The following is a 26051-nucleotide window of genomic DNA, read 5'->3' on the forward strand; positions in this document are numbered from 1 at the left end:
TGGAGACCTACCCATTTATGTAGGTACAGAAAGATCAGAACTTAGTCTTCAACGATCTGGCCTTGGTAATTGGCTGCTGCCCGATATGAGATGGAGTCTTGTCTTAGATGACCAAACCTCAATAGTGAAGGGACCAAGCATCGCTAGATGAAAAACACCATATTGGACTGCCTAGGTCGACGTGCCAAATTTTGAAAGGTGGCATCACGTAACCCACTATTTTGCCCCCAGTATGATAGACGAGTAATAAAGATGTAGAGTCTCGTCCTTATATAAGAACATGGAAACCCGTTGTCAACTGATGACTTTGGGAAGGTTTCCATTGTCAGAAACTTTTGTTTTGCCGTCCGAGCCAAGTCGCGTCGGGATTATTATTTCTTCAAAGAACTAATCGTTCCCACAGACGGTGCCAACTGTTGATGCGTAAATCCTCACGACTCGGAACGACGGCATTTACCTGCAAAACAAAGGGACGTCACTTCGAATAACACCGGTGGGGTGCCAGCCAGGACCCTCCGACGATCAAGTTAGTACTTGTAATCGTATCACATAATAACTATGTATCTTTTGTTTAGGAGTTTTTTCTCATATCTTCTTTAACGGTTTGGTGCCCTATTTATGGCTGTCGAATGGAATCCAATTGGTTCCGCCGATGTCGATGGTTGATCTTATCTTCCGCTTGTGGGAGATCATAGGAGATTTGTTGCCAGATTTGTCGGGGATATGAATAATCCTTTTGACCTCCTCCAATTATGATAGGATTATTCTTACTCTGTTGAACCACGATAATGAAATATAATCAATCTTATCGAGGGTGGGGTAGGTTTATATTTTTTCCTATCACAACTGAAGACGTTAGAAGATCCTGTTTTAGATCTATGACGGTTGTTTTATTGTTTACCTAATTGAAGCTTTGGGTAATGGTGATGAGAATGGATGGTCTTTTGGAATTATAACTGCCAAAAATTGTTACGGGGACCTTTGTCTGCTATTGAATCAGATCCCTGGTTCGAAAACTTCTTTATGTAAGATTTTACTGTTCATAGAGTAATCCTATGGAATATTTTTGCTGCCATCTTTCTCTTTCGTTTTATTTTTCTTTCCTTTTCTTTTTCCATGTCTTTCAACTTCTATCATGTAGTAAAGGAAAAAAAAAAAAAATTCTACCATGTAGATTGGGTTAAATTTGTATACCCAGATCCTCCATTACTTTAATTAAATTCTAGAGAAAAAAGAGTTCTACACGGAGTCTTTGAGAGAGTCAATACTGCTCTCTCTCTCTCTCTACTCTGACCCTACACAAAGAGCTAATCCTCCTGATGGGAAGATTAATGTCAATCAACATTTAGCTGCATTTTGCAAATATATTGTTTCTGGGTACAGGGTACGATTCTCTCCAGTTGTGAATGAGATTGATTTGCCTAATTCTGGTGCTGCCCATCTATTAGATTTGGTTATAATGTACATGGGGTTGAGTACCATTCTGAGTTCTCAGGTTTTAATCTTCCCTATTGCATTATCTATTAGAAAAAGCGATTTGAATGAAAACAACCTATATTTGGCCTCTAAGTTGAGAGAGAAATTGGGAATTTCATTTGGAACTCAGCGAGTGGGGAGTGTTCTTGAATTGGGTAGAATGAAGTTCAAAGGTGGACATTTTGAGCTTCCTAAAGTAATTGTTTCAGAACATTCAGAGACTTTGTTTGAGAATCTAATAGCTTGTGAGGATGCTTTAGATCCAAATGGAGTTATTTGTACCTTCATGTGGTTGATGGGAGTGTTGTATGCAATGAGAGAAGTGTTAGGATTTTGAAGGACAAACATATTATTGTATCAGAGTTTGAGGATACGAAGATTGTAGATATTTTCAAGCGGGTGTCTAGTCGTTTGCTACCACACAGGCTTTATTTGGAATAAATTCTTTATGGGATTGGACTTTATAAAAAATCCCATTTCATGCCATTGAGAAGATGGGTTTTTGAAATGCATGACATTTTCTTTGGCACTATTGGGAGGGGATTCGCATCCGTGAGTGCACTTATTGGGCTATTTGCAACAATTTTTCCCTCATTCAAAGAGCTGATTAAGGATATGTACCATTTAACTCCACATGAATCAGATGTGGGGTTGTCCAAAGGGTGGTCATACGTTTGAGTACTGGAGCATTCATATAGAAGAGTCTCAAAGTAGGTAAAGGAGCAACTTAAATATTACAGTAATTGTATTACTTTTTTTTTTTTCTTTTTTTTTTTTTTTTCTATTTTTGTTGTAGTACATCTTTATTTCTTCGTTTGCCACAGTGAGTGCGTAAAATGTTAATTTATTGTTTGCTCTAAACACATATGCATACATTTCCCCCCTTTTCTGCTTTTGAAGACACAATGCAAATTTGTGTGTAAGACTAATAATGTGGTTTCCAGTGTCCTTTTTTGTAAGTTGTATTTATATTTTTTGTTGGAAATAGTGGCCTGGTTACACACACAACACTATACTATTTGGAAGAGAATAGAAATGGAGGAAAATACTTTTTATTTCATTTCATAGAAAATGAGTACAATGCATATATAGGCCTCACATATGTATGTGTAACCATTACATTTAAATGTCCATAACTCTCCTATCTCCCACTAACATAATCTTCAATATGCATAACTCCCACTAATATAGTATTTGTTAGGCTTAACTCTCATGACTCTTTATTTTACATAACCTTAACTCCCACTAAGACAATTTACTACCCACTAACATGCTAAATTAACACATGCATCATGGATACAAAAATACTTGAAAATACTAAATACTAAAATCAAGTTTATTTTCAACATTTTTTTCCTTGAGTGTTCGCAAAATAAGATGCAAAATTAACCAAAATAAAGTAAATGCAATCATGATGTATCTACGTGCACTGTTGCATTGTATTAACTTGCTTGTTTTGCATTTTGCTTGTTTGATTTGCCTATGATTGCTTCAATGGCGAATTTGATAACATATTTAGAAAATCAACGATGGTTGAAATAAAGGGCATAAAGGATGGGATGACAAATATGAAAACTAAGGGATTGAAAAATTAGACACTTCAATAATATTAAATGTATCAAGAGTGAGAATGTAAGAGCATTGGTGAAATATGATGAGATAATAACAAGAAATTACTCTGAGAAGTTGTCCATTGAAAATCACAAGGGAAAATAAGTCAAGAATAATATCTTAGAGATGAGAGAAAATAATTTCTTTTACAAGATTAGGGTAAGTTAAATTGTATAAAGATAAAATCAAGACGGGCTCAAGGACCAAATGGTATCCCCGTTGAGGCTTGAAAGTGCTGAGGAGATGATGGTATGCTTGGTACTAACATTATGTAGTAAACTAATAACAATTAAGAGAATGCCAATGAGGACGCAAAAAGTATTTTAGATTTTTGCATCAGTAAATAAATGAGTCACTGAAACAAATTATCATTTTATTGTATTTTCAGTACATAGAATAAAATGTTGGACAATCAATAACAATAATTCAAAGAACATCAACAATAAAACAGTTTACTTATTAAGCGGATCAATGGACAAATATAGATAAAGAACAGAGATATCAATATGGTCTTTATTGAAATAGAGAAAGCATATAATAGGATCTTTAGAAAAGAGAGAAGTCGCAGTTGGAATATTAAAGGGCTAGCCTAGTGAATGAGGCTCCTGCTATTGCAGAGTCTTGGGAGGGTTTGCATACGTGTGGTCCTTGTTTTGAAGTAGGAGCATGCCTTTTTATGTCAGGATGCTGTAAAGGAAGCCAAGCATCCAATAAAATTGACAAAAGGCTTGAAATATAATGCCCCAAAGGAGAAGCCTAGGCGTAATGAATCTTTGCTAAGACCCTACAACCATACAGGGGAAGGTACTTCATTTTTGTCTTGATTATTAAGACTTGCAGTTTTTCCAGTTTGTTGTTGGTTTCTTTGACAAATGGCCTCTTGAGATTTCTGAACAGTTTCAAAAGAGGCAGTTTTAAGGCCACCAGCTGGATATGGAAAAAGCAGTTTAAGATTAAAGCCAGATGATGAATGGGATATTGGTCTTAAAGGAGTGGCTACAAGTTCAATGCGTAAGGAGGATCATGTGATAGATATGATGGGAAATAATGCAAATGTTCTGCCGCCTCCATCCCCATCTCCCCCTATAACGTTGAAAAATTCAACTAAGAGTTTAAATCCTGTAAAGTCCTTCACCATTGCATTTCTTCAACAGTATACAAACAGCTTTTCTCAGGAAAATCTTATTGGAGGAGGCATGATTGGCACTGTTTATAGGGCTGAGCTTCCAGGTGGGAAGGCAAGGTTCTTCTGGATTCAAATGGACTGATTTTTTGGGACAACTTTGATAGAGTGATTCCTCATGTCTATTAGTGTCTCTTTTTGTAAATAATGATTTTTATTTCTTGCTAATTGAATGCTCCCCTTACTGGGATTTCTCATAAACTTGCCTCTGTCACAAAGATTAGCTTATAATATAATCCCACCTCTTTGATCCTGCAATTATTTAATTGTTTCTCTATATGATCCTACCTCCTGGTTTGAGACGTTTGATGTAATAAATAAGACAAATTCAGAATTATGTATTGGAAGAAGTCTGTACACTTGGTCTAAATTTTCTTCCAGTCTCTTTAAATAGTTGTCTAATGGTAAATATGGGTATGTTTATGTAACATGACATTTTTAACACTTGACAATGTACATACCATAACGAAGTACTTTCTTATAATAAGTGGTCCCGTATATTGCCTTTATGTTGCATTGTTTCTTTTGACTTATTTATCTATTTTGTTTTTCAATCTTTAGCTACTGGCCGTTAAGAAACTGGATACTGCAGCTTCCAGGCAGCTGAGTGATGAAGATTTTCTTGAACTAGTCTCTGGTATCTCTAAACTTCGACATGCTAATGTTGAGCTCATGGGTTACTGTGCTGAGCATGGGCAACGGTTACTTGTCTATTCATATTGCAACAATGGGACGCTTCACGAAGCACTGCATATGGATGATGAAGTCCACAAAAAAACTTTCATGGAATACTCATATCCACTTGGCACTTGGAGCTGCAAAGGCCCTAGAGTAAGTAGAGCAGCCAACTCCCCTGACTCACCAAATCTTACCACCCATTTATTCAGTATTCTGATGGAATTGGATACTAAATTAAAAGAACATTCTTTCTGGACTGGGAGGTTTAGATATCATTAACACTGCTTTATTTTGCATATGATAGCATTTCTGATCCTCTATTTGGACCTAGCGGAATGGAAACTCAGACAAACTACAACCACCAAGCATTTTAACAATTACTTGGGGTTGGTTATATGAATCCCATGTTTCCATTCGGCTCTGTTTAAGGCCATAGTTTCAGTCAGTCCACATGCTATCATATCTTTTTATACTAACTCTACTTGCATTAACTTTGGTCTTCCTATTCCCCTAGTATAACCCTCATTGTGGACGGAATGGAATCTCAGACCATAATGCTTATTTTGGTTGTTTGTATACTTGTGCAAAGCATGCCAAGCAAATGATCTTATGCTTCTTTATTTTAATCAATAATCTTTTTGGAAGCTGAGGATTTTGCTTTTTGCTTTTTGGCAAAGGTAGCATGGGACTTCAAGTCTGCCAATATTCTCCTTGATGATGAGCTTGCAGTACATGTCTCAGATTGTGGTTTGGCTCCTTTAATAACATCTAACTCTGCAAGTCAGGTGACCATTGTCATGAGATCTTCAAATCCTATTGGCTATTAATTGTTTTGAAGATAATTGCTTGAGCTGGTAACTTAAAAAATAATTATTTTTTCCGTGATTTAGCCGCTTTGATGAGTTTAAATGATAGGCCATAGGTTTTTTTCCTGTCAGCTTATATATCTAATTTTTAGGTCTCTCTTTCGGGATTGTTCATCTAATTTTTTATTTACGAGGATTGATGATCTTTGCAATTCCTTATTTTTGAGGATTGATCTTTGTTATGTTGCATGAAAAAATGATCAAAATCTTGCATAATTTTCTATTCTAATTTTTGGAACTGGTGATCTTTGTTGGCATTCATCAAATGTTGGTTGTTCCTTCATCTTTGTCTCTTGCACGGAATAGAAAGTGGGGTAGCGTTCTTCTGCATCCATGGTTGTTATGCATATCAACTGCATCATGCATGTCCCCTTTTTTTTTTAAGAAGAACTAATATATTGAAAAAAAAGAAGAAGAAGAAATAATATAAGAAATAATTTATAGATTCTCTTTCTATATGCTCGGAACTCGTTCTTCATGCTTTCATACACTGACTTAAAACTGACGACTCAGTAGTTGAGTTTTCCTTTTCGACGCAGTATTGTTGGAACTTATTTTGAAAAGTATTCTTGTTTTTGCTCATATGAGTCAGTTTTGTTTCTGACTTTCAGTTAAAAGATGTTAATGTTAAAGACCAATTATGTTTAGTAATGCATTTATCTATTAATTTAGTAGTTTATAAACTTTCACTCGCTATGCTCAGAAAAACACTGAATTTAATGGTAAGAGAAACAAATTTTATGTGGAACGGTAATAGGATACTATTTGAATTATAGGCGTGCTACAAAATGTCCATATTGAACTACAAGTTTGAATTGAATTTTAGTTCCTCATAGTTTTTGCAAATACCTGTTCATTATTAGTTGCAAGGTCATGGTTATGGTACCCCAGAACTTGAGTGTGGAAACTACAATTATCAGAGTGATAACTACAGCTTTGGAGTTGTTATGTTGGAACTTCTCACAGGGCGAAAATCCTATGACAGGTTAGTTATCTCTTCCAGGGGAACATGTTTTAGCAATCAGCGTAGTTCTGTTCACAGCTGCTATTTCTCAACGAACTGAATCCAAATTATGCCAAAATCAACTGTCTGTCGTGGATAAAATTGCAGAACTAATGTAAATTCTAATGTCCAGCTCACGACCTCGAGGAGAGCAATTTCTGGTTAGATGGGCAATTCCTCAGCTTCACGACATAAATGCATTATCAAGGATGGTTGACCCTTCTCTAAATGGGTTGTATCCATCTAAGTCTTTCTCTCGTTTTACCGATATAATTTCTCTCTGTGTCCAGGTGAGTCTTCTTTTGCTAAGGTTTTTTCTTTTCCCATGTTTTGTAAGAAACCCGTTTAGGAGACAGACATTTTGTGGACCTCTGAATAACTAACATCGATTGCATGGTTTCGGTAGTCAAAGTTTTTTTCGCCCTTGCTCAAGTGGTCATGTCAACATATAACCCTACTTTTAGGAATACTGTGTCCATTTCATCGAAAACCATTATGGGAATATTGGGTATTCTATTGACTATGGGGGGATTTTTTTGGTAAATTAACTGTGAAAGGACATGTTTTGACACATAACTTGACAACATGCAAGTCATGACTCATGAGAGAGAATAATTAAGATTTAGCCCCAATAGAGTTTAATGTATTCTTGTATATTAGTCCAGTTGCAAGTTAATGAAAAGAGATGTGCATGACACTTTTTTTCTTTAATTATTTCATTGCTTTACCTGGAGAAAACCATATACCTCATGTCAATCCTTTCTTTTTCCTTTGGCAGGCCGAGCCAGAATTCCGATGTCTGAAATTGTCCAGAACCTCTTGCACACGATTCAGAGAGATCCCTGAGAAAGAGGTGGATGGGGATTAACTTAATCAAGAAAATGAGCATTGGAGATGTTAAATATGGTTGAGGGTGCAATGGTTCAAAGTTTGTTCTCCTAGGTCCTTGAGAAAATATTTTGTACAAAATAGGTGCATGAATAGATCTGATTATTTATTTATTATTATACATAAATAAAAAAAAAAATTTTGGTGAACATTAGTTAGATTTGAAATCAACCTGCAAAAAAATATTATTAGCGTTGCCTGCTCCCTAAACCTGTTCTAATAGGGTTCGTTTTTCAACAGCTTTACTTGACCTATGATGGGATTTCATTATGTTATATATCTTAATCAAATTGTGTAATTGTTACGATGTATGATTATTTCTTACTAATGTAATAACCAATTGTGGTTTTGCAAATGTGACTCATGTTCTGGATTAGTGTTGTGTGTTCTCTTGTTGTGTACTTCTCTTTTGTTTTTATATTGCACAGCAAATGTTCTACAACATTTGTATGTGGCAGTTGCAGAACTTTCATTTTTCTCAACTAACCAAAATTGTTTCCAGAATTTTGGTAAAGCTTAGTGTTGATGCGTAAATCTTCACGACTCGAAACGACGGCGTTTACCTGCAAAACAAAGGGACGTCACTTAGAATAGCACCGGTGGGGTGCCAGCCAAGGACCCTCCGATGATCAAGTTAGTACTTGTAATCGTATCACATAATAACTATGTATCTTTTGTTTAGGAGTTTGATCTCATACCTTCTTTAACAGCTTGGTACCCTATTTATGGCTGTCGATTGGAATCCAATTGGTTCCGCCGATGGCGAGATCATAGGAGATTTGTTGCCAGATTTGTCGGGGTTATGAATAATCCTTTTGACTTCCTCTAATTATGATAGGATTATTCTTACCCTGTTGAACTACGTCAGATTTCATTGCCCTTGATAATGAAATATAATCAATCTTATTGAGGGTAGCGTAGGTTTATATTTTTCCCTATCAGGGTTTATATTTTTCCTTATCAGTTGCCCCCCATTCCCAAGATTGCACATCTAGCTTTGGGAATGTAAATTATTTATTTATTTATTTATTCAACCCCTGTGAACAGTACCATCGGGGTACTATTCCCGCGGGTACTATTCATGCGAATAGTAACTCAGGATTTAATTTTTTTTTTTTTTTCAACCCTTGTGAACAGTACCCGCAGGGTACTATTCATGCGAATAGTAACTCAGGATTCAATTTTTTTTTTTTTCAACCCTTGGGAACAGTACCCGCGGGATATTATTCCCACGGGTACTATTCATGTGAATAGTAACTCGGGATTTTTTTTTTATTTTTTATTTTTTATTTTTACCCTGGGTACTGTTCCCTTAGATACTATTTTTGGTACCCTTAGGTATTCTGCCCCCGAATACTACTTTTAGTACCCTTGGGTATTCCGCCTCTGGGTACTCTGCCCCTAGGTACTATTTTTAGTATCCTCGGGTATTCTGCCCCTGGGTACTCTTCCCCTTGGTAAGGGAATAAATTGTACGAGCTTCACTCAGGTCGTTACTCCTTTAATAAGGAAATTAAATTTTACGAGTTTCACCCAACTCGTCCCCTTTAATAAGGAATTTTTATTGACTATCCTTTTATAGTACATGGATGTTAATTACGGGATTTATTCAGCCCGGGTCCTTGTAGTACAGGACATTTATTTACTATCCCTTATAGTACGGAGATATTTGATTACGGGATTCATTCAGGCCAGGTCCTTGTAGTACATGATACTTATTTACTATCCCTTATAGTACGGGGATATTGATTACGGGATTTATTCAGCCCGGATCCTTCTAGTACAGGACACTTATTTACTATCTCTTATAGTACGGGAATATTTGATTACGGGAATCATTCAACCCATCCCTTTAGCAAGGGAATAAACTTTACGAGCTTTACTCAGCTCGTCCCTTTAGTAAGGGAATTAATTACCACATAAGTATAACACGGAGGGGAATGATCATTTTTTGACCTGACCTTTGTAGGTTAAGTCCTGATCTCTGATGACCATACTTTTGTCAGTTAGGCCCTAGTCTTGGTCTCTGATGACCAAACTTGGGGTAACTAGGCACTGATCTTGGATGATCGAGCCTTTGTAGACTTTGGGCAATCAATTCTTAGTCTTGGTTGACTAGGCCTTGGTTTTGGATAACCAAGCCTTGATTTATAATAACCAAGGATTGTACCCTTCCTGTCGTGTAGAGACTAGAAACCCGACTAGCTCGATGTACCAAGGTACGATCAATCTTCTAAACCTTGTCATCATATGTAGATCGGCGATTGATATCGTATGATCCACTATTCTGCCCCCCATGTTGGGATCTTGGGTGATGACCCATTCTATAGACGTTTATGCAACGGATGGGGTGTCTGGTGCTGCAACAATTTACAGTTGTCTAAAAATATTGGATTGGGTTAGAAGTAATTACTAAAAATTAACCTGCAATGAATTATCAATCCAAAATTCTGCATAATCTGAAGTTGATAAGCCATTTCTGCACGGGAAGAGAGGTGACGACTGTCGTTTGGTAGGTGAGGCTTAGTGTCCAGCGACTGGCTTGATACCTGGTGGATAGAGGCGTGGTACCCAACGGCTGACAGATGACGGTGGTGGTCAGTACCAGATGACGGTCTGGTGGTCAGTACTAGATGACGATCTGGTGGTCAATACCTCATTGGGTCCAATGATCGCCCTTAACTTAAGAACCTGCTTGGGAATACAGACCTCAGTGGACATGAGATCTTGAGGGACATTGGACCTCCTTGGACCTGAAGGTCTCGATACATTCTTGGGTGTAGAAGGCCACCCTGATTGTATGAACGAACGGAGTAATGAAACTCCGTTGCTAGAGGCATCCTTAGTAGTAGAAGCTTTACTAGTAGGTAGAGACACCCTTGTTGGTGGTGATCTTTTTGATGGGTGGAGACCTACCCATTTATGTCGGTACAGAAAGACCAGACCTTAGTCTTCAACGATCTGGCTTTGGTAATTGGCTGCTGCCAGATATGAGATAGAGTCTGGTCTTAAACGACCAAACCTCAATAGTGAAGGGACCAAGCATCGCTAGATGGAAAACACCATATTGGACTACCTGAGTTGACGTGCCAAATTTTGAAAGGTGGCATCACGTAACCCACTGTTTTGCCCCCAGTATGATAGACAAGTAATCAAGATATAGAGTCTCGTCCTTATATAAGAATATGGAAACCCGTTGTCAATTGATGACTTTGGGAAGGTTTCCATGATCAGAAACTTTCGTCTTGCCATCCGAGCCAAGTCGCGTCGGGATTATTATTTCTTCAGAGAACTAATCGTTCCCACAGATGGCGCCAGCTGTTGATGCGTAAATCCTCACGACTTGGAATGACGGCGTTTACCTGCAAAACAAAGGGACGTCACTTTGAATGGCACCAGTGGGGTGCCAGCCAAGGACCCTCCGATGATCAAGTTAGTACTTGTAATCGTATCACATAATAACTATGTATCTTTTGTTTAGGAGTTTTTTCTCATACCTTCTTTAACGACTTGGTGCCCTATTTATGGCTGTCGATTGGAATCCAATTGATTCCGCCGATGTTGGTTGATCTTATCTCCCGCTTGTGCGAGATCATAGGAGATTTGTTGCCAGATTTGTCGGGGATATGAATAATTCTTTTGACCTCCTCCAATTATGATAGGAATATTCTTAACCTGTTGAATCACGTCAGATTTCATTATCCTTGATAATGAAATATAATCAATCTTATCGAGGGTAGGGTAGGTTTATATTTTTCCCTATCACTTAGTGTTAAACTAAGGATGAACAAAATTTAAACAGATTTAAACAGCAGTAGCTTGTGATCAATATATCATTGTTGTGTTTGGCGGACCGAGAATTTGCGTCTTAGATTTGGGATTGAAGAAAATTTAATTAAATATCGAAGCTGCGGATTTAGTGCTACCAAACATAACATATGTGTATTTTGATTATTTATTGTTTGAATTTGAGTATGAAATATGTTGAATTTCATCCCAAGTACTTGTTTTAAAGCTCTACTTTATATTAGCTGTTTCAAAGAAATATGGTTTGAACTTTTATTCCATTTCATTCCTTGATGTGGTGTTAAAAGTTCGAACTGTTGTTTTTGTGAAAGTGTGATACAACTAATAAATGGGTAATTTTTGATAATCTTCGCAAATAAAGATTTACCAGATAAATTCTTGGCTGAGTTGAGCTAAAACATAGTAATGTTACTAAAACTACAATAATTCATAATGCAATTATAACAATCCTAATTTTATTTTTATTTTTGCTATAATCTTTAAATACTAGTTTATTTTTTGTTAAATAATTTTTAGCTGTCTTAACTTTTGTTTGTTTATTTATTTGTAGATAGTATTCAGTATTCATATTCCGATACTTTCACTTATACTAACATAATACGGTTGGGCCACTGACTAACTTTTGTGTATTTCATATCTTTTAAACGAGAATCGTACAAATTGTGATGTAAGTCACATAATCATTCTCAACGAGAATAATGACTTAAGTCACACAATTTTTCTCAACAGGTGTCGCTCTCATACTTTGAACTTCCCGCTTTCACGCTTCGTCCGTTCTTGTTCAAATTCTCATTATTCATGATTTAATTATGATGCTCTCATACTCACCTTTGTTCCCACTTAATGTGACTTAAATTGTGACAATGCTCCCATTCTCGCCTTCGTTTCACTTAATGTGACTTAAATTGTGACAATGTACTGATTAATTTCTTAAAACTTAACCGTTAAGAATGAGGCAAGAATTTTCTCTGATTTCGCCTTTTAATGGTCCATTCTAATTGCGTAGCCCAACGCCGTGCTTGTTAAGGTTGACTAAATTTCTATCCAATACTTCAAATACATTATACATCAATTGAAAAGTTAAAGTATACCCCACTCTTGTGGATCCCACCATTTAAATGGTATGATGGAAGTGCAAGAGTCTGTCTAAATTAAAAGTCTTAACTATTTACCGTGGTCTACAATTTTTAACACGTATACATTTATTGTTTAGAAATGTTTTTTAAATATAACAAATTATAAAGTTCATAAGATACAAAAATTTTGTAGTTGGTGATATCTTCTTTTGCTTCTCTAAATGAATGTTGACGGTTTTAAAAGAACAAAATGGATGTATGTATAAATTTTTTTGTCAAAAATAAAAAATAATAATAATAAAAATAAGTTTCAAGTTTTATTTTGACCCTCATGCACAATTTAATAAATGTGATGGTGGTATAGTGTTATTTCACCTTAATAAGATGATGACCATAAGATTAGGAATTTGATTGTGCAATTCTAGCCTACTAGACTTGAACGAAATTTTAACCTGCTCCAAATTTAGAAAACAAAATGATTCAGAGACCTGTGAAATGTCCCATTGCATCAAGTTTTTTTCTAGGAAGGTAAAAATTTGTTAGCCAAAATGGAGGTATTTTGGTCCCATTGCATCAAGTTGTCCCATATAAGTTGAATAGGTGAGACAAGGGAATACAAAAAGTCATGGGGGCACATTTGTCATTTCATAAATTTACGAGGGATATATAGGTGATTGTTGTTAGGATGGAACAAAAGGGCAAGCAATACCGCTGTCCAACAGCATAGAGAACGAGAAAGTGGAGAGAGAAAGAGGGAGGACAACAGAGATTTTCCAGGAAAATCACACACACACATGTATGTGTTTTGTCTTTCACCATCGTCCACGTTTGTCTCTCTGTCTACATACCTAATCGTATTCTTCTTCTTAATTAATTGATTTTATTTCGACCTGAATAGTAATAGAACCCGTCAACCCCTTTTCTCACGCATACTTGTACATCAAAACATACCCCAAAATTAATACGAAAAAAAAGAAAAAGAAAAAGAAAAGGAAAATACACCAAAACCACCATCTAAACCACATTTTAATTCCAAAACCACCATTTTCTCCCTCAAAACCACCACTTCTTATTCAAAAACTACGTTTCTCTGTCTTACTCGCAATACCACCGTTACTACTCCCAAACTTGGTTTTACTTTCTCAGAAGGTGGTATCGGTATATTTCTTATCTTCTTATAATTTTCTTCGCAAGCAAACAGGTTGGTTCTTTTCCAATTTGGTTTTTCCTTGAGAGGAATGGTGTTCGCTAAAGTGAGCCGGGTGCGCAAGAAAAGAAGGTGAAGGATACGATATAGAAAAGGTGGGTGTGTTTGTTCGTAATCCGGGTGCGCATAATAATAGAAAAAGTAAGTGTTGGTCGAGTCGTTGACGTACACGTGGAGGGTTGTGATGGGGCGGAGACGAGGATGGTGGTGGCGAGGGGCAGGTGGGGTACGGAAGACTGGTCCGCCGTTGCTTTGGAGCTCCGAGCCCGAACCCTCCACCACTGCAGATTCAACCCCGAGGTATATATACATATATATATATATTGATATATATATTTATATATATAAGCATGTATGTTTGTTTCTATTACTGGGATATATCGATCGAGACACAAGCCCGTGATATTGCTGCTTTATTCTTCTTATCTAACATTTCTATGTTTTTATATTTTGTTATGTAAACTTTTGTTTATGTTAATTTGATTTAGTTAGGAAATAATTGTATTATGTTTAGTTATTGAGATAGATTTTGTGGGGTCTAGGGAATGAGTAAATGCCGTTAGGATATATTCATGCCATTTTCCCATAACACGCAGACACGTGTGATGCATTTTTCATTGCAAATATCTATTAACCATGGACAAACATGAGTGGGTAGTTACTAGTTTGGCATATCTTTTGCTAGTTAATAAACTTTTGATTTTGATTTTATTTTATTATTATTATTTTTTTGGAAGATTCAGTAAACGCGCGCACTTCCCTTTGAAGAGATGGGTTTGTATCAGATGGGTTATTGCCTATTTGGTAACTTCAGAATGTTTTGGACAACTAAGGGTCCGTTTGGATGGCGATAACGTTATATGTTATGGTTTGGTACGATATGAAAACAACTGTTTTGGTATTGGTATGTTTTTAGTAGAAATCGGATCCATGTTTGGTAACGATTGTTTTGTTTTTAATAATTGTATATCAGAAACATGATAACGCGTTTGGTATTGTCATGCGTTTTAAGAAATCCAAAAACAAAACACGTTTGAGAATAGTGTTTTGTTATTAAAAATTCTGAATCAATAACAGAATACCTGTTTGGTAAAGACTGTTTTGTTTTGTTTTGAAAAATTATATATATGAATACAATTATAAGTTTATATGTAAAATAGTCCATTTTTCTTTATGATTTGAAATAATTTATGGAAAAAAAAAAAAAAAAAAATCTGCATTAGAGTTGGGAAATTTTTTTTTGGTTAAATTTACAAGTATAATGGCAACCAAACTACTTTGTAATAATGAATAAATCTGCATAAACATGATTAATGGCAACCAAATTACAAATCTAACTTTGTAATAATCTTTCAATGAGAGTAGATCTTTGCACTCCATTTATCTTTTTCTTTTGGCTTGCATTCCATTTAACTTTGTTTTGTTTCATATATATATATATATATATATTCATGAAGAATGTGAGAGAGAGAGAGAGATCCTTGTAGTTAAAACTAACAAGAAACAAAGCCAAAACGTTAATCGTCTTGAATTGATCAGAGTTGAAATTTGGTGAACATTGAAGCTTGTAAATAGTTTTACTTCACTTAGATTAGTTTGAAATTTTGCAGTGGAGGTCCTTCAAATTGGTAATATTTTTTTTTGTTTAGTCATAAGACCATTTCCCCTTTTGTTGAGTATTTATTTTGATAACGGACTTGTGAATATTTCATACAATATCCAACCATAAGCAGAATTGATAAATATGAATAAAGATTAAAAGTAAGCAATCAAGGAAGATCCCTCTTACAAGACTGAACGACATTCACATATATACTTCCATGTATAGTTTTGCTTTATACATCACAATCTTAAGAACTTGAGTGTTGCATCATTCACATATATACTTCCACATATAAGAAGCTAGACATTCCTTTAAAATATTTGAAAGTACACACACACTTCATTACACTTACAAAAAATGTACACATAATTGGAGATCACTAATATTCATTCCATAAAATGTACACCCACTTTTTTATACTTGCATAGGCCTCCATTTGATTAACTTAGAGATCACTAGCTTTCTGGAGTTGCAGCAACTAGAGAATGCTTCCTATCAATCCCGCTGGTGCCACTGCCTACAACTTACTGCCATGTCCTTCAATGTAGTAGCAAAAAATGAATTTGAATGTAAAACAAGACATTACCTATAGTAGCAAAATATAAAGCAGAGTTAAATTAAATTTTTATTATTTTTTAAAAAAAAAATCCGGCATGACTTCCCCTTAAAAATGGACATTTCCAAAATTTCAAAACACAATAAACCCAAGGGACACCGCCCACAAAATTCATTTAACAAGGGACACCGCCCACAAAATTATTTCAATAAGGGACACCACCCACAAAATTCATTTAATAAGGGACACCGCCCACAAAATTATTTCAATAAGGGACACCGCCCACAAAATTCAACTAACAAGGGACACCGTCCACAAATTTAATTCAAGCAAGATATATCTAACCTTCTTTCAGGCTAAGCTGCAAATTTGGAGTGTAAATGATCTCATGCAAAACAAAACACATGAAGAACATTAGAGAAAAACAAAATAACACACGGTAGGAATGAAATAATTAGAAGTAGTAAATAAGATATATCTAACCTTTTTTCAGGCTAAACTGCAAATTTGGAGTGTAAATGACCTCATGCAAAACAAAACACATGAACAACATTAGATAAAAACAAAATAACACACGGTAGGAATGAAATAATCAGAAGTAGTAAACAAATATATCTAACCTTTTTTCAGGCTAAGCTGCAAATTTGGAGTGTAAATGACCTCAGCTTCATGTGTTGCCACTTGAGGCATTGTTAGCACTTGGTGAGGTCTGGGTGGCTTTGTAGAAGGATGAACATGCTTGCCAGTAGCATGTGTATTCCCAAAAATCCTTACCATCTGCTCATAATTCTTACACCCCTGTTTTTTTATTTTTTTTCCATGCTTGAGAACCTACACGTTATCAACTTACAATTATTGTTCATCAAACCCTTTTAATACTAAATCACTAATTACTTACTGTATGTATGGTAAATAGACACGTATTGAAATACTAACCTTGCACAATCGAACCCATCTTTCAGCTTCCAAGTCAATCATTCCAGTTTCACTGTTGTACCCTACACCAGTCTCAGATAATATTTGTTTGCAATCTTTGTACAATGCTCTTATATTATTGAATTTTTGTCTACATTGGTCCTTCGTGTACTTCTTTCCAGTTTCTAATAACATTGCGTCCACAATATGTGTCCACCCATTTGGATTAAAAGTCGTGCCTGTACGATTTCCTTTTCCAACCTCTTCCTCCATCAAGAGCATGAATTTCTCTTGATGGGCATTACACCAAACAGCGGCATCGGCCTGTTCAACAACTACAACATCCTCACCATTGTCACCATCAAGAGAATGAATGTCTCTTGATGGGTATTGCTCAACATTGTCATTGTTCATGTCCATCTGATTATTATTAAGTAATTGAACAGTTTAGTATATTGAATTGTGTTTTGACTCATAATTCAACACGTCAATGATAAGTAAAAAATGTACTGTCTATAAAACACTTCATCTCACGAAGAGCAAGGTGAAGGAAAGTGGTATATAGCAGTATAACACACAAGGTACTGTCTTTATCTCTTTACGAAATTTCAGGGAAATATTATTGCAAGTACATTTCACAGAAGTAATACCTCTGGATGGCAACAATCATATTTTTGTTTCAGATGTGTGCATAATATACTGAGAGAATATTCTAATCATTTAGTGCATGGTGAGTGTTCCAGTAAATAAATGTATAATAGTATTCTTTAGGCCATTCTTTAGAAACTTAATTGCAACCCTATGAATTTTTGTATAATATCAACAAATATGCGAATGTGAATTGACAAGATTTGACAAATTATCAGTGCATTTTTTTCAAAGAGATGTAAATGTTTATTCTTTTTCTTATATTACCAATGAATATTCAAATATTCAACAAGCGATTCGTTCTCTATTTAGTTATGTGAACAAAAGTTCGTATTCCTCTTCTATTGATTTAATTTCTTTTTTGGATTCTTTGGGGCCTTAGACCCCGGTTTCTTTTATGTCTACGGGACGAGTTCCCCTATTGAACGCCTTTTTTAATATTATTACTTATAAAAAAAATAAAATAATAAGGCTATTCTTTTTAATAAATTAAATTCAGTTTTAATGCATTTCTTGTGGAAGGGTAGTTCTTTAATGAATGCTGGTTCAAAAGTAACTTCGGAGGATGTTTGTTACCCTAAAAAGGAAGGTGGTTTGAGTCTTTGGAGTTGAATGCTTGGAACAGGGCCGCTATGGCTAAGAACTTATGGGAAGTTGTTCAAGTGATGCCTCAATCTCTATGGACTGAATGGGTTAAAGTTCATCTCCTTAGAAATAGAGACTTTTGGTCTATTAAAATTCCTCAAAGTAGTTCTTGGAGCTGGAGGAAAATCTTACAAATTAGAACTAACTTTAGAATGTTTATTATGCATCAAGTGGGTAAAAGGACACACACTTGGTTATGGAATGACTATTGGCTCCCTATGAGCCCTATTGTGATGAGAATAGGTAATAGAGTCATCTTTGACTCAGGTTTACAATGAACAAACAACTGTGGCTGATATTATAGTTAATAACCACTGGCAGTGGCCTCAAACCAACACCCTTGAGCTTATTGAGCTAAGGAATGCCATACCTTCAGATTTCCAGCCTTTCTAAATAATGATCAAGTTATTTTGTTACCTAGTAAGGGGCAGTTTACCATTAGAACTGCTTGGGAAAATATTAGACCTAAGAAAAATGTTGTTGCTTGGAATGAGACTGTTTGGTTTAAAGGAGCTATTCACAAGCATTCTTTTATCTGTTCGCTTGCCTGTTTAAATAAATTGCTAACTCAGAACAGGATTTGGATTTGCCTGAATCTGTTTTGAGGATCTAATGCTTTTGCTTATGTTGTGCCATCTCTTACTCTGCAGCAGGCCTGTTAGCTCTGACCAGGTCTGTTGTGTTTTTTTTAGGTGTATTCTTCATAATATCAGGGTTGTCGTTTGGATTTCTTGGTGCTGTAGCTGGAAGTTGTTCTGTTATTAAGATTAGTACTCTAATTCTTGTATTCTCAAGTCTTGTTCTGTTTTTTACATTTAGGGTCTGTTTTTGTTGGTTATGGTCTTGTGGAAAGATAATAGTGAAACTCCATTTTCTGTTGATATTTGAATTCCCTAGTTTAAATTTTATTCTAGGATTTACTTGTATTTATTCTTCTTTTTCAAGTCGTCTAAATTATACTGGTTTGAATGTTTACAGAACTGTGAAGCACATTAAAATATTGGCGGGGCCTAGCCAATATAATGCACAAATTAAAAAAAAAAAAAATATTGGTTGTAGATTTCATCATCCTAAGTTTGAGAATTTAAAAGTTGATGAATGTTTAAATTTTATCCCTTTGTCGAATCTTTTGTCCTCCCATTTGTCCTTAAATAATATAATACAACAAATTGATCATTCAAACAATTTAATAATTTACAAATATCAATTTTAATTTTGCTTTTTAATGTACGATCAAGCCTGATATGATATAAGAGCCTGTTAGGTTGATTTATACATAATACAGATCCTTTGCAAAATTGTAATTTGGACCAAGAACAGATCTTGAAAATATCGCTAAAATCGATAGTTATAATTAACTCAGTCAACATTCTAATTGCTTCCACATTGCAACACACACAATCGATGGATGACTTATAAACCCTTATATCAGAACCATGGTTGATAGAAGAAACAACCCAGAAACAGGGCTAAAATCAAACCCTAGATCTCCGTCACAGCCTCATGAAACTTGTGATCTGGACACAAATGCCCTAAATTACAACACTCACAACATGATTCGAATAAAGATCAGAACTTGGAAACGCAATAAAGATTCTGATTGTCACAATATTAGAGAGAGAAAGTGAACACGAGGACCTCCCAAATGTAAATCTCAAAAGCGAAGATATATGTGATCTATAGATACAAACAGAGACACAAAATGACGTACCTGGTGGAGGAGCTCTGCCAGATCGGTGGTGGAGAAACTTGAGATCTGGACACAAATGCTCTAAATTACAACACTCACAACATGATTGGAATAAAGATCAGAACTTGGAAACGCAATATAGACTCTGATTGTCACAATATTAGAGAGAGAAAGTGAACACGAGGACCTCCCAAATGTAAATCTCAAAAGCGAAGATATATGTGATCTATAGATACAAACAGAGACACAAAATGACGTACCTGGTGGAGGAGCTCTGCCAGATCGGTGGTGGAAAAGGTTGGATCGCCACTGAAGTCGCCTTTCAGGGAGCTACGCGAAGAGAGAGAAACGATGCTGAAAAATGACCTAAAATCTGATATGCGACCTTATATACATGATATCACCGCTACAGTAAAAACGAGGGTTGGTTTGGTTTTGGTTTGAGATCAATTCACCGCTACAGTGCCATATCAGTCTAAATATCACCAAAATGTTGATATGGGTTTTGGCCCAAAAATGATAATGTTTTGGCACTGTTAAATACCATATCAGCCCGCTCCAAACATGATATTGGCCCAAAACCAAAATCAAAACACCAAAACAATATCAGATATGGGCCTCCGAACAGGCCCTAAATTTTGTAAAATGGGTATTTTGGCTACTCCAAAAAGCACCCAAAGGAATCGTGTCAAAGGTGCCTGCCACTTTTATTGGAGTAATTTTTTATTAGTGAGAGAGAGAGAGGGATTTTGATAATATGGGTATCGGGAGAGTGACTTTGATAATATGGGTATAGACACACACGGGAGAGTGACGGATTCATGAGAAGTGGGGCCCATTGGATGGCTATACGCGCTACCTATGGCGAGGGTTTTAAATTGCCAGCACGTGAGGCCCGCGATGCGGCGAGCCCCATACGGACATCCTTCGCTCGCCAAATGGGTATAGTCCGGGCCACAACTTTATTACACCGGATGCACAATAATGGTAGTCTCATTTTAAAGTGTTTGGTTCAATGATTGCCACATCAGTGGTGTTTAAAAATCAATTGGGACTTTATCATTTTCCTTTTTTTTATTACCAAGTTAAAGACAATATGTCATTTTATTTAGAATTGGAGTGCATTTATTCAAAAGTGGAGGGCATGAATCACTTTATTGCTCGTTCTATAAAAATTATTATTTCCAATTACCTGCACACCATTGCAATCTAGTGTCCATTTTGGTTAATGGTGTACCTTAGTGATAAGGTGAAAAATGTTAGTGCTGAATTGGAGGTTTCGCTGCTGCTTACCTATAAATAATTTTTTTGTTTTTTTCACTGGTGCATGGACAAATCTATGTTGTATGTGTCCAAATCAGGTAACCTACTTTCTTTTGTTTTATCACACTAGTGGGGCTATTCCTAGTATGTCCCTCACATTGTGATTAATAAGCCTATATCTTCTAGCCACCCCTATCATCATCTCAAGATTCTTAATTCAGATACCTGAATGCATTGCTCTTGTTTCATTCTTAGAGCCTAGCACTCTGCCCCACACAAGATAGCTGGCCTAATGACCCTTCTGTAAAATTTCCCTTTGAACTTATTGGTTATTTTTTTTAATCACATAGTTTTCCACTAGCCAGTCTCCATTTTGTCAATCTTACTCCAATCCTGCTAGTAATTTAAGAAATGATATTTAAAAAGCAAACTTTAAAGCACATCTCATTATGCAGGTGTAAATTTCACTAAAAAGTGAGGTCTCTTTGACTTAGAATTCAGACTCTTTTCTGTAATTTTTTAACTAATATTTATTTGCACAATTATCAAGGACATTTGATCAATGGAATGGCTCCTGGATATAGAAAATAGAAAGTACCAATTTTCTTAAATTTGCCATCAAATAGCACCAAAATGCTCCTTTTAAAGTGAAGACTAATGCAGTATCTACTGCTCACCAATGTGCATCACAAGTTTCAGCAATTTATTGAGGTTAACAAACAATGCCTTAGTCTCCTGACTTGCATGTGAAATATTTTCATCTTACTGAAATGTAGGGACTTTGATGGGTGTTTAAACACACAAGTGTTTGAAAAAACACCGCTATTACCATATTCGCAATATTTCAAATGATTTTGGGGTCCCTAATATATTCCTGAGTTTATGATAAAACAAGCAAACTTTAGTTTTTAAGTCTCTCTTAATATTTAGTTTATGCACCTCTCTTAATGCGTATTGTAATTCTTAATTCACAAAGGCGAGTCCCAAACATTACCCATAATTCTGAATTGGGATTATTAATTCAGTCTAGTTCCAACTTTTATGAGGTTATCTGCATGAATCCTGTTATGCTTCTAGGGTCATAATTTCAGTTTCACACACTACATATCTAATTATGTATGAGAACACGACCATCTTGGTGTTCACTTGAATTTTCTCAGTAGTTAATTTTTACAGGGGTTTGACGGAGTTTTTATGCTGCCTGTCAAATAACTTAATGCAATGCTCCTCCCTTTTAGGGCTTAACTATGTAAGGATAAAGACATTAAACAAATATTTGTTTGCTCTATATTTAACCTTGGTTTTATCCATTAGCGAATCACCAATCACTCAACTCTGTTAGCCAGTAGCTTATGATGGTCAGTAGCTTATTCTTTATAAAAGTCACATTGTAGTTTTTCTTGCATTGACGTGTGTTATTCAAAGGTGTTATTTGATTAAATTTTGGTGGTTACATGATATTTTACATTAGAATTGATAAAGTTTTATATGATCCCAGGCTTGTAAATCCAAGTATGAGGACTTGCAACAACGTTATGCTGGGTGCACGTGAGTAGAACGGTTTATTTTTTGTAAGTTAATTAATGTGAATGGAAAACTTATTTTATAGGCTTTACTCTTACTCTCTTTTTTCTTAAATGACTCTTAGTATCCTAGAGGTACATATGTATTGCTAATGTGGAGTTTTAGTTTAATGTCTACACTAGTATGCAATACAACACTGCCTCAACAGTATAGGCACTAAATAAGGTGTTGTAAGACTGACATATTTTGTTGGAAGTATGACATGCGGAAGGGGTATTTTGTTCCAAAGTCCAAATGGTGGGCTTGCCTAAAGTCCACTTACTGTTTGTTTTAAAATCAAGTGCCAAATGTGCTTGAGGTTTTTGCCTTATCAAGATTAATTTCAAAGTTTGCTGAACATGTACCAGACACATGCTGTGGCCAGTTGTAACCAGGATTCATTCTTTTTTATTTTCATCAACACAATTAGTGGAGCGTCTAATTTTGCCAAAAGCACTATCCTCCTTGTTTATCAAAACTATATTGAGATTTTAGCCCATTTTATTCACAACAGTATCTTATTTTTCTTCTCACTTTTCCCCCTTTCTTCCCGAATCTTTAGCATTTCAGCTAGCTATGAGTATATATGTGCTCTTGAAAGATTAGGATGGATTTTGAAGATTTATTTGTTTATTTTTTGTTATTTATACCAGCAGCTGTTAGCTTGACTGGTGTCTCCTCTCATATTTGAAAGGACATGGTTCAAGTCCCACCCAATTCAGAAGCGTTTCTGTGCCTACTTATGAAAAAAGAATCTCTTTATGTATGTTGATTTCTGTTTCACACATCATCCTTTTTTATAATAGATTTGAAAACTTGGGGTTTGGAAAATTCCATTGCTACTACTACAAATTCTTATTTTTGGTTTGTTTTGTTTAATGAAGTTTAAGCATAATCAGCTTCGGGTTTAGTGTTTTTCAGACAACTATGTTCAGAAATGAACCTTTCACTGACAAATCTCTCATTCATATACCTTAATGTTTCACTCCTTAGAGCTTGGTTTGAAGAGCTACGAAAACAACGAGTGGCTGAATTGAGGCAAGAATTGGAAAAATCTGAAGATTTGATTGGGTGAGTCTATATTTTACGGTGATTTTGATGCATTCTAACTCTTCCTTGAATTTGGGAGAAAGCTCAATGAAGCCACTGAAAATAAGCAGATTGTAGCTTCAAGTTTTACTGCAGAACAATTATAGGAATCATGAGGTTACTATTTAAAAAACAGGATATATCTGATGTGCAGATTCCTATAATTGCCACATGCTCAATCTTTAATTATTTGACCCATGGCATGGAAGTCCTATTGATTTGCTAATGTTTCTGTATTGAACCATGCATCTTTTTTAGCCTTGCAGGATTCACTATTTCATTGATGAATTGTTTTACTTAGTTCGTACTGTTTCAGGTTTCTTGAGTCAAAGCTTGGAAGTCTTGAGTCTGAGAAAGGAGATTATAGTCGGGTTGATTGTGGCTTTAGCCAGACTGAATTTCCTGTACCTTCACTAAAATCAGCAGGAGCAGAATCTGTTGGTGAAGAGACATCTAAGGATGGACTATCTGCTGGCAGTTTCACGCAGGATACCAGGAACTGGTCCCCTGAATATCCTATTCCTGCAACAGCATCAGCTGCAGAGATGGATGCAACGCCCGATGCTTCAGAGCCTATGGAGCAAGAAAAACTTTCAAGCGTTGATAAACTGGTACAGATTAGCAATGAACAAGAAGGGACTTTTCGGAGGAGGAGAGGGAAGAGAAAAAGGAAGGATTGTAATAGGGAGTCCAAAGAAGGGAGCATTGGAGACAGTGAGAATTTGGGTTCAACCAATGTTTTAATTAACTCTCAATGCAAGGAAAATTCTAACAGTGACTGTGGTCAGACGGTCAGATCTTCTGGTGTAAATGATCACAATAAAGGTTCAAGTGGGGTTGGAAATGTTGATTTGATGTTGATATTTGATTCTATTGCAAAGAATGAATACGCCTTGGTCTTTCGACGTCAGCTTGATAGCCAGGTAATGATCGACAATATAAGATGGTTCGCGATTTTATCATCTCTATATTGCAGTTAGGCAACCATAGTAGTTATTTGTGGAAAAAATCTCATAAACAATGTTCTATAACAGAAGAGAGCAAGGTACACGAAAATAATCCGGCAGCACTTGGATTTTGACACCATAAGATCAAGAATTGCCAACTGCTCCATCATGTCAGTCAAAGAACTTTTCCGAGATCTGCTTTTGCTTGCAAACAATGCACTGGTCTTTTATTCCAGAAGAACACGTGAATAAAAGTCCGCATTATTACTCAGAGATCATGTCACAAAAGAATATCAGCAGCATTACAAGGTTTCTGGCAACAAAGCTGCCTCTGTCATCTTCTCTATATCGTAAATGTGTAACCTTCCTGTGAAACCTTGGAGCATTCGCCCTTATAAACGCAAATTGGCAGCACATGTTCTCAATGCTGAGAATGTCACTGCTGGAACTCAACAAGGATGTAAAAAACCAAGTGTTGCTGATTCCACTCCTTTAATGGTGTCTTTGATGATGGCAAACAAAGGCTTCGGTCGGGCAGGGAAGGTTGCACTTACAACATCTAATTGACGAACTAAAATTCCAATGAAGGAACGAAAGAGACCTTGGCGGAGGTGAAATTGTTGTAGTTTTAGTCTCTCTAATTTTCTTTTTCTTGTGAAATTCCCAGGCTCTTCTTTCGGTAATCTGAGTCGTTTGCATGATCTTTTGGCGTAATAAGTCTTTTTTTTTTTTTTTTTCCAAATCAGTTAGGCTTTGTTTTGGTTCAAAAAGAGATCAGGAAAAGAAATACTTGTACAGATTAATGAGGCTGTGCGTAATTAAGATTGTAAGATTAGTATGCCACGTTCGTGGATTCTAGTTCTTTAAAAATGAGAGTACATACTGTCTGTTCCCTCCAATTCTGTGTAGCCTTCCCTTTGTTGGTCTAATAACAAAATTGCAACAATTGCTATTCAGAGGAGAACTCGGATTCTCTCCTATGCCATGTCTTCTGCCTTTACATTGCCTTGTCCAACAACTACATTACAATGTTATTTATGGCGATACCCTTTGTCATGAGAATGTTGAAGTACAGTCTACAATGTAATGTGTTGCACTAGCCTTAAAGGACCTGGTCGACCAAGGCACAGGAGGGGGTCTGAATTCTTCCAAGGATACCTGAAAACTAGTAAGCCACATGTGTGGGTTTGTTCTTGGGAAAGAAAAACAAGGAAAAAGTTATTAAGATGGTAGTGCAAATTCACAATTCTGACTCTCTGATCCAGTTCAGTAGGCCCATATTTTTTGAAGTTCGAAGTTTTCTTCACTGGATTTAGAGTTGAAAGGGAGTGAGGAAG

At 35.9% G+C, this 26051-nt stretch overlaps 2 protein-coding genes across 2 annotated transcripts; both read left to right on the forward strand.

Annotated features, from left to right (window-relative positions):
• The first annotated feature begins 3294 nt into the window (after window positions 1-3294).
• On the forward strand, window positions 3295-7829 carry LOC132281445 (protein STRUBBELIG-RECEPTOR FAMILY 1-like). Its single transcript, XM_059783147.1, has 8 exons — window positions 3295-3336; window positions 3771-3891; window positions 3985-4325; window positions 4832-5101; window positions 5626-5733; window positions 6678-6799; window positions 6951-7107; window positions 7596-7829. Exons 1-8 carry the CDS (start codon window positions 3295-3297, stop codon window positions 7683-7685), a joined length of 1251 nt encoding a protein of 416 aa, XP_059639130.1. The 3' UTR covers window positions 7686-7829.
• A 5464-nt stretch (window positions 7830-13293) lies between these two features.
• On the forward strand, window positions 13294-25712 carry LOC132316030 (uncharacterized). Its single transcript, XM_059814519.1, has 5 exons — window positions 13294-14095; window positions 22614-22663; window positions 23672-23749; window positions 24084-24690; window positions 24802-25712. Exons 1-5 carry the CDS (start codon window positions 13997-13999, stop codon window positions 24964-24966), a joined length of 999 nt encoding a protein of 332 aa, XP_059670502.1. The 5' UTR covers window positions 13294-13996; the 3' UTR covers window positions 24967-25712.
• Window positions 25713-26051: the final 339 nt, after the last annotated feature.

The sequence above is a fragment of the Cornus florida genome, unplaced genomic scaffold (assembly GCF_030987335.1).
Source record: "Cornus florida cultivar Cherokee Brave unplaced genomic scaffold, ASM3098733v1 CherokeeBrave_3.0.0_Hap2_Chr01, whole genome shotgun sequence".
NCBI lineage: Eukaryota > Viridiplantae > Streptophyta > Magnoliopsida > Cornales > Cornaceae > Cornus > Cornus florida.

Coding starts and splice junctions, on each gene's coding strand:
- LOC132281445 (XM_059783147.1), top strand. CDS start 3,295: ATGGTATCCCCGTTGAGGCTTGAAAGTGCTGAGGAGATGATG. Junction 3,337..3,770: donor AAAGTGCTGAGGAGATGATG/GTATGCTTGGTA, acceptor TTTTTATGTCAG/GATGCTGTAAAGGAAGCCAA. Junction 7,108..7,595: donor TAATTTCTCTCTGTGTCCAG/GTGAGTCTTCTT, acceptor TTCCTTTGGCAG/GCCGAGCCAGAATTCCGATG.
- LOC132316030 (XM_059814519.1), top strand. CDS start 13,997: ATGGTGGTGGCGAGGGGCAGGTGGGGTACGGAAGACTGGTCCGCCGTT. Junction 14,096..22,613: donor ACTGCAGATTCAACCCCGAG/GTATATATACAT, acceptor ATATGATCCCAG/GCTTGTAAATCCAAGTATGA. Junction 22,664..23,671: donor CAACGTTATGCTGGGTGCAC/GTGAGTAGAACG, acceptor TTCACTCCTTAG/AGCTTGGTTTGAAGAGCTAC.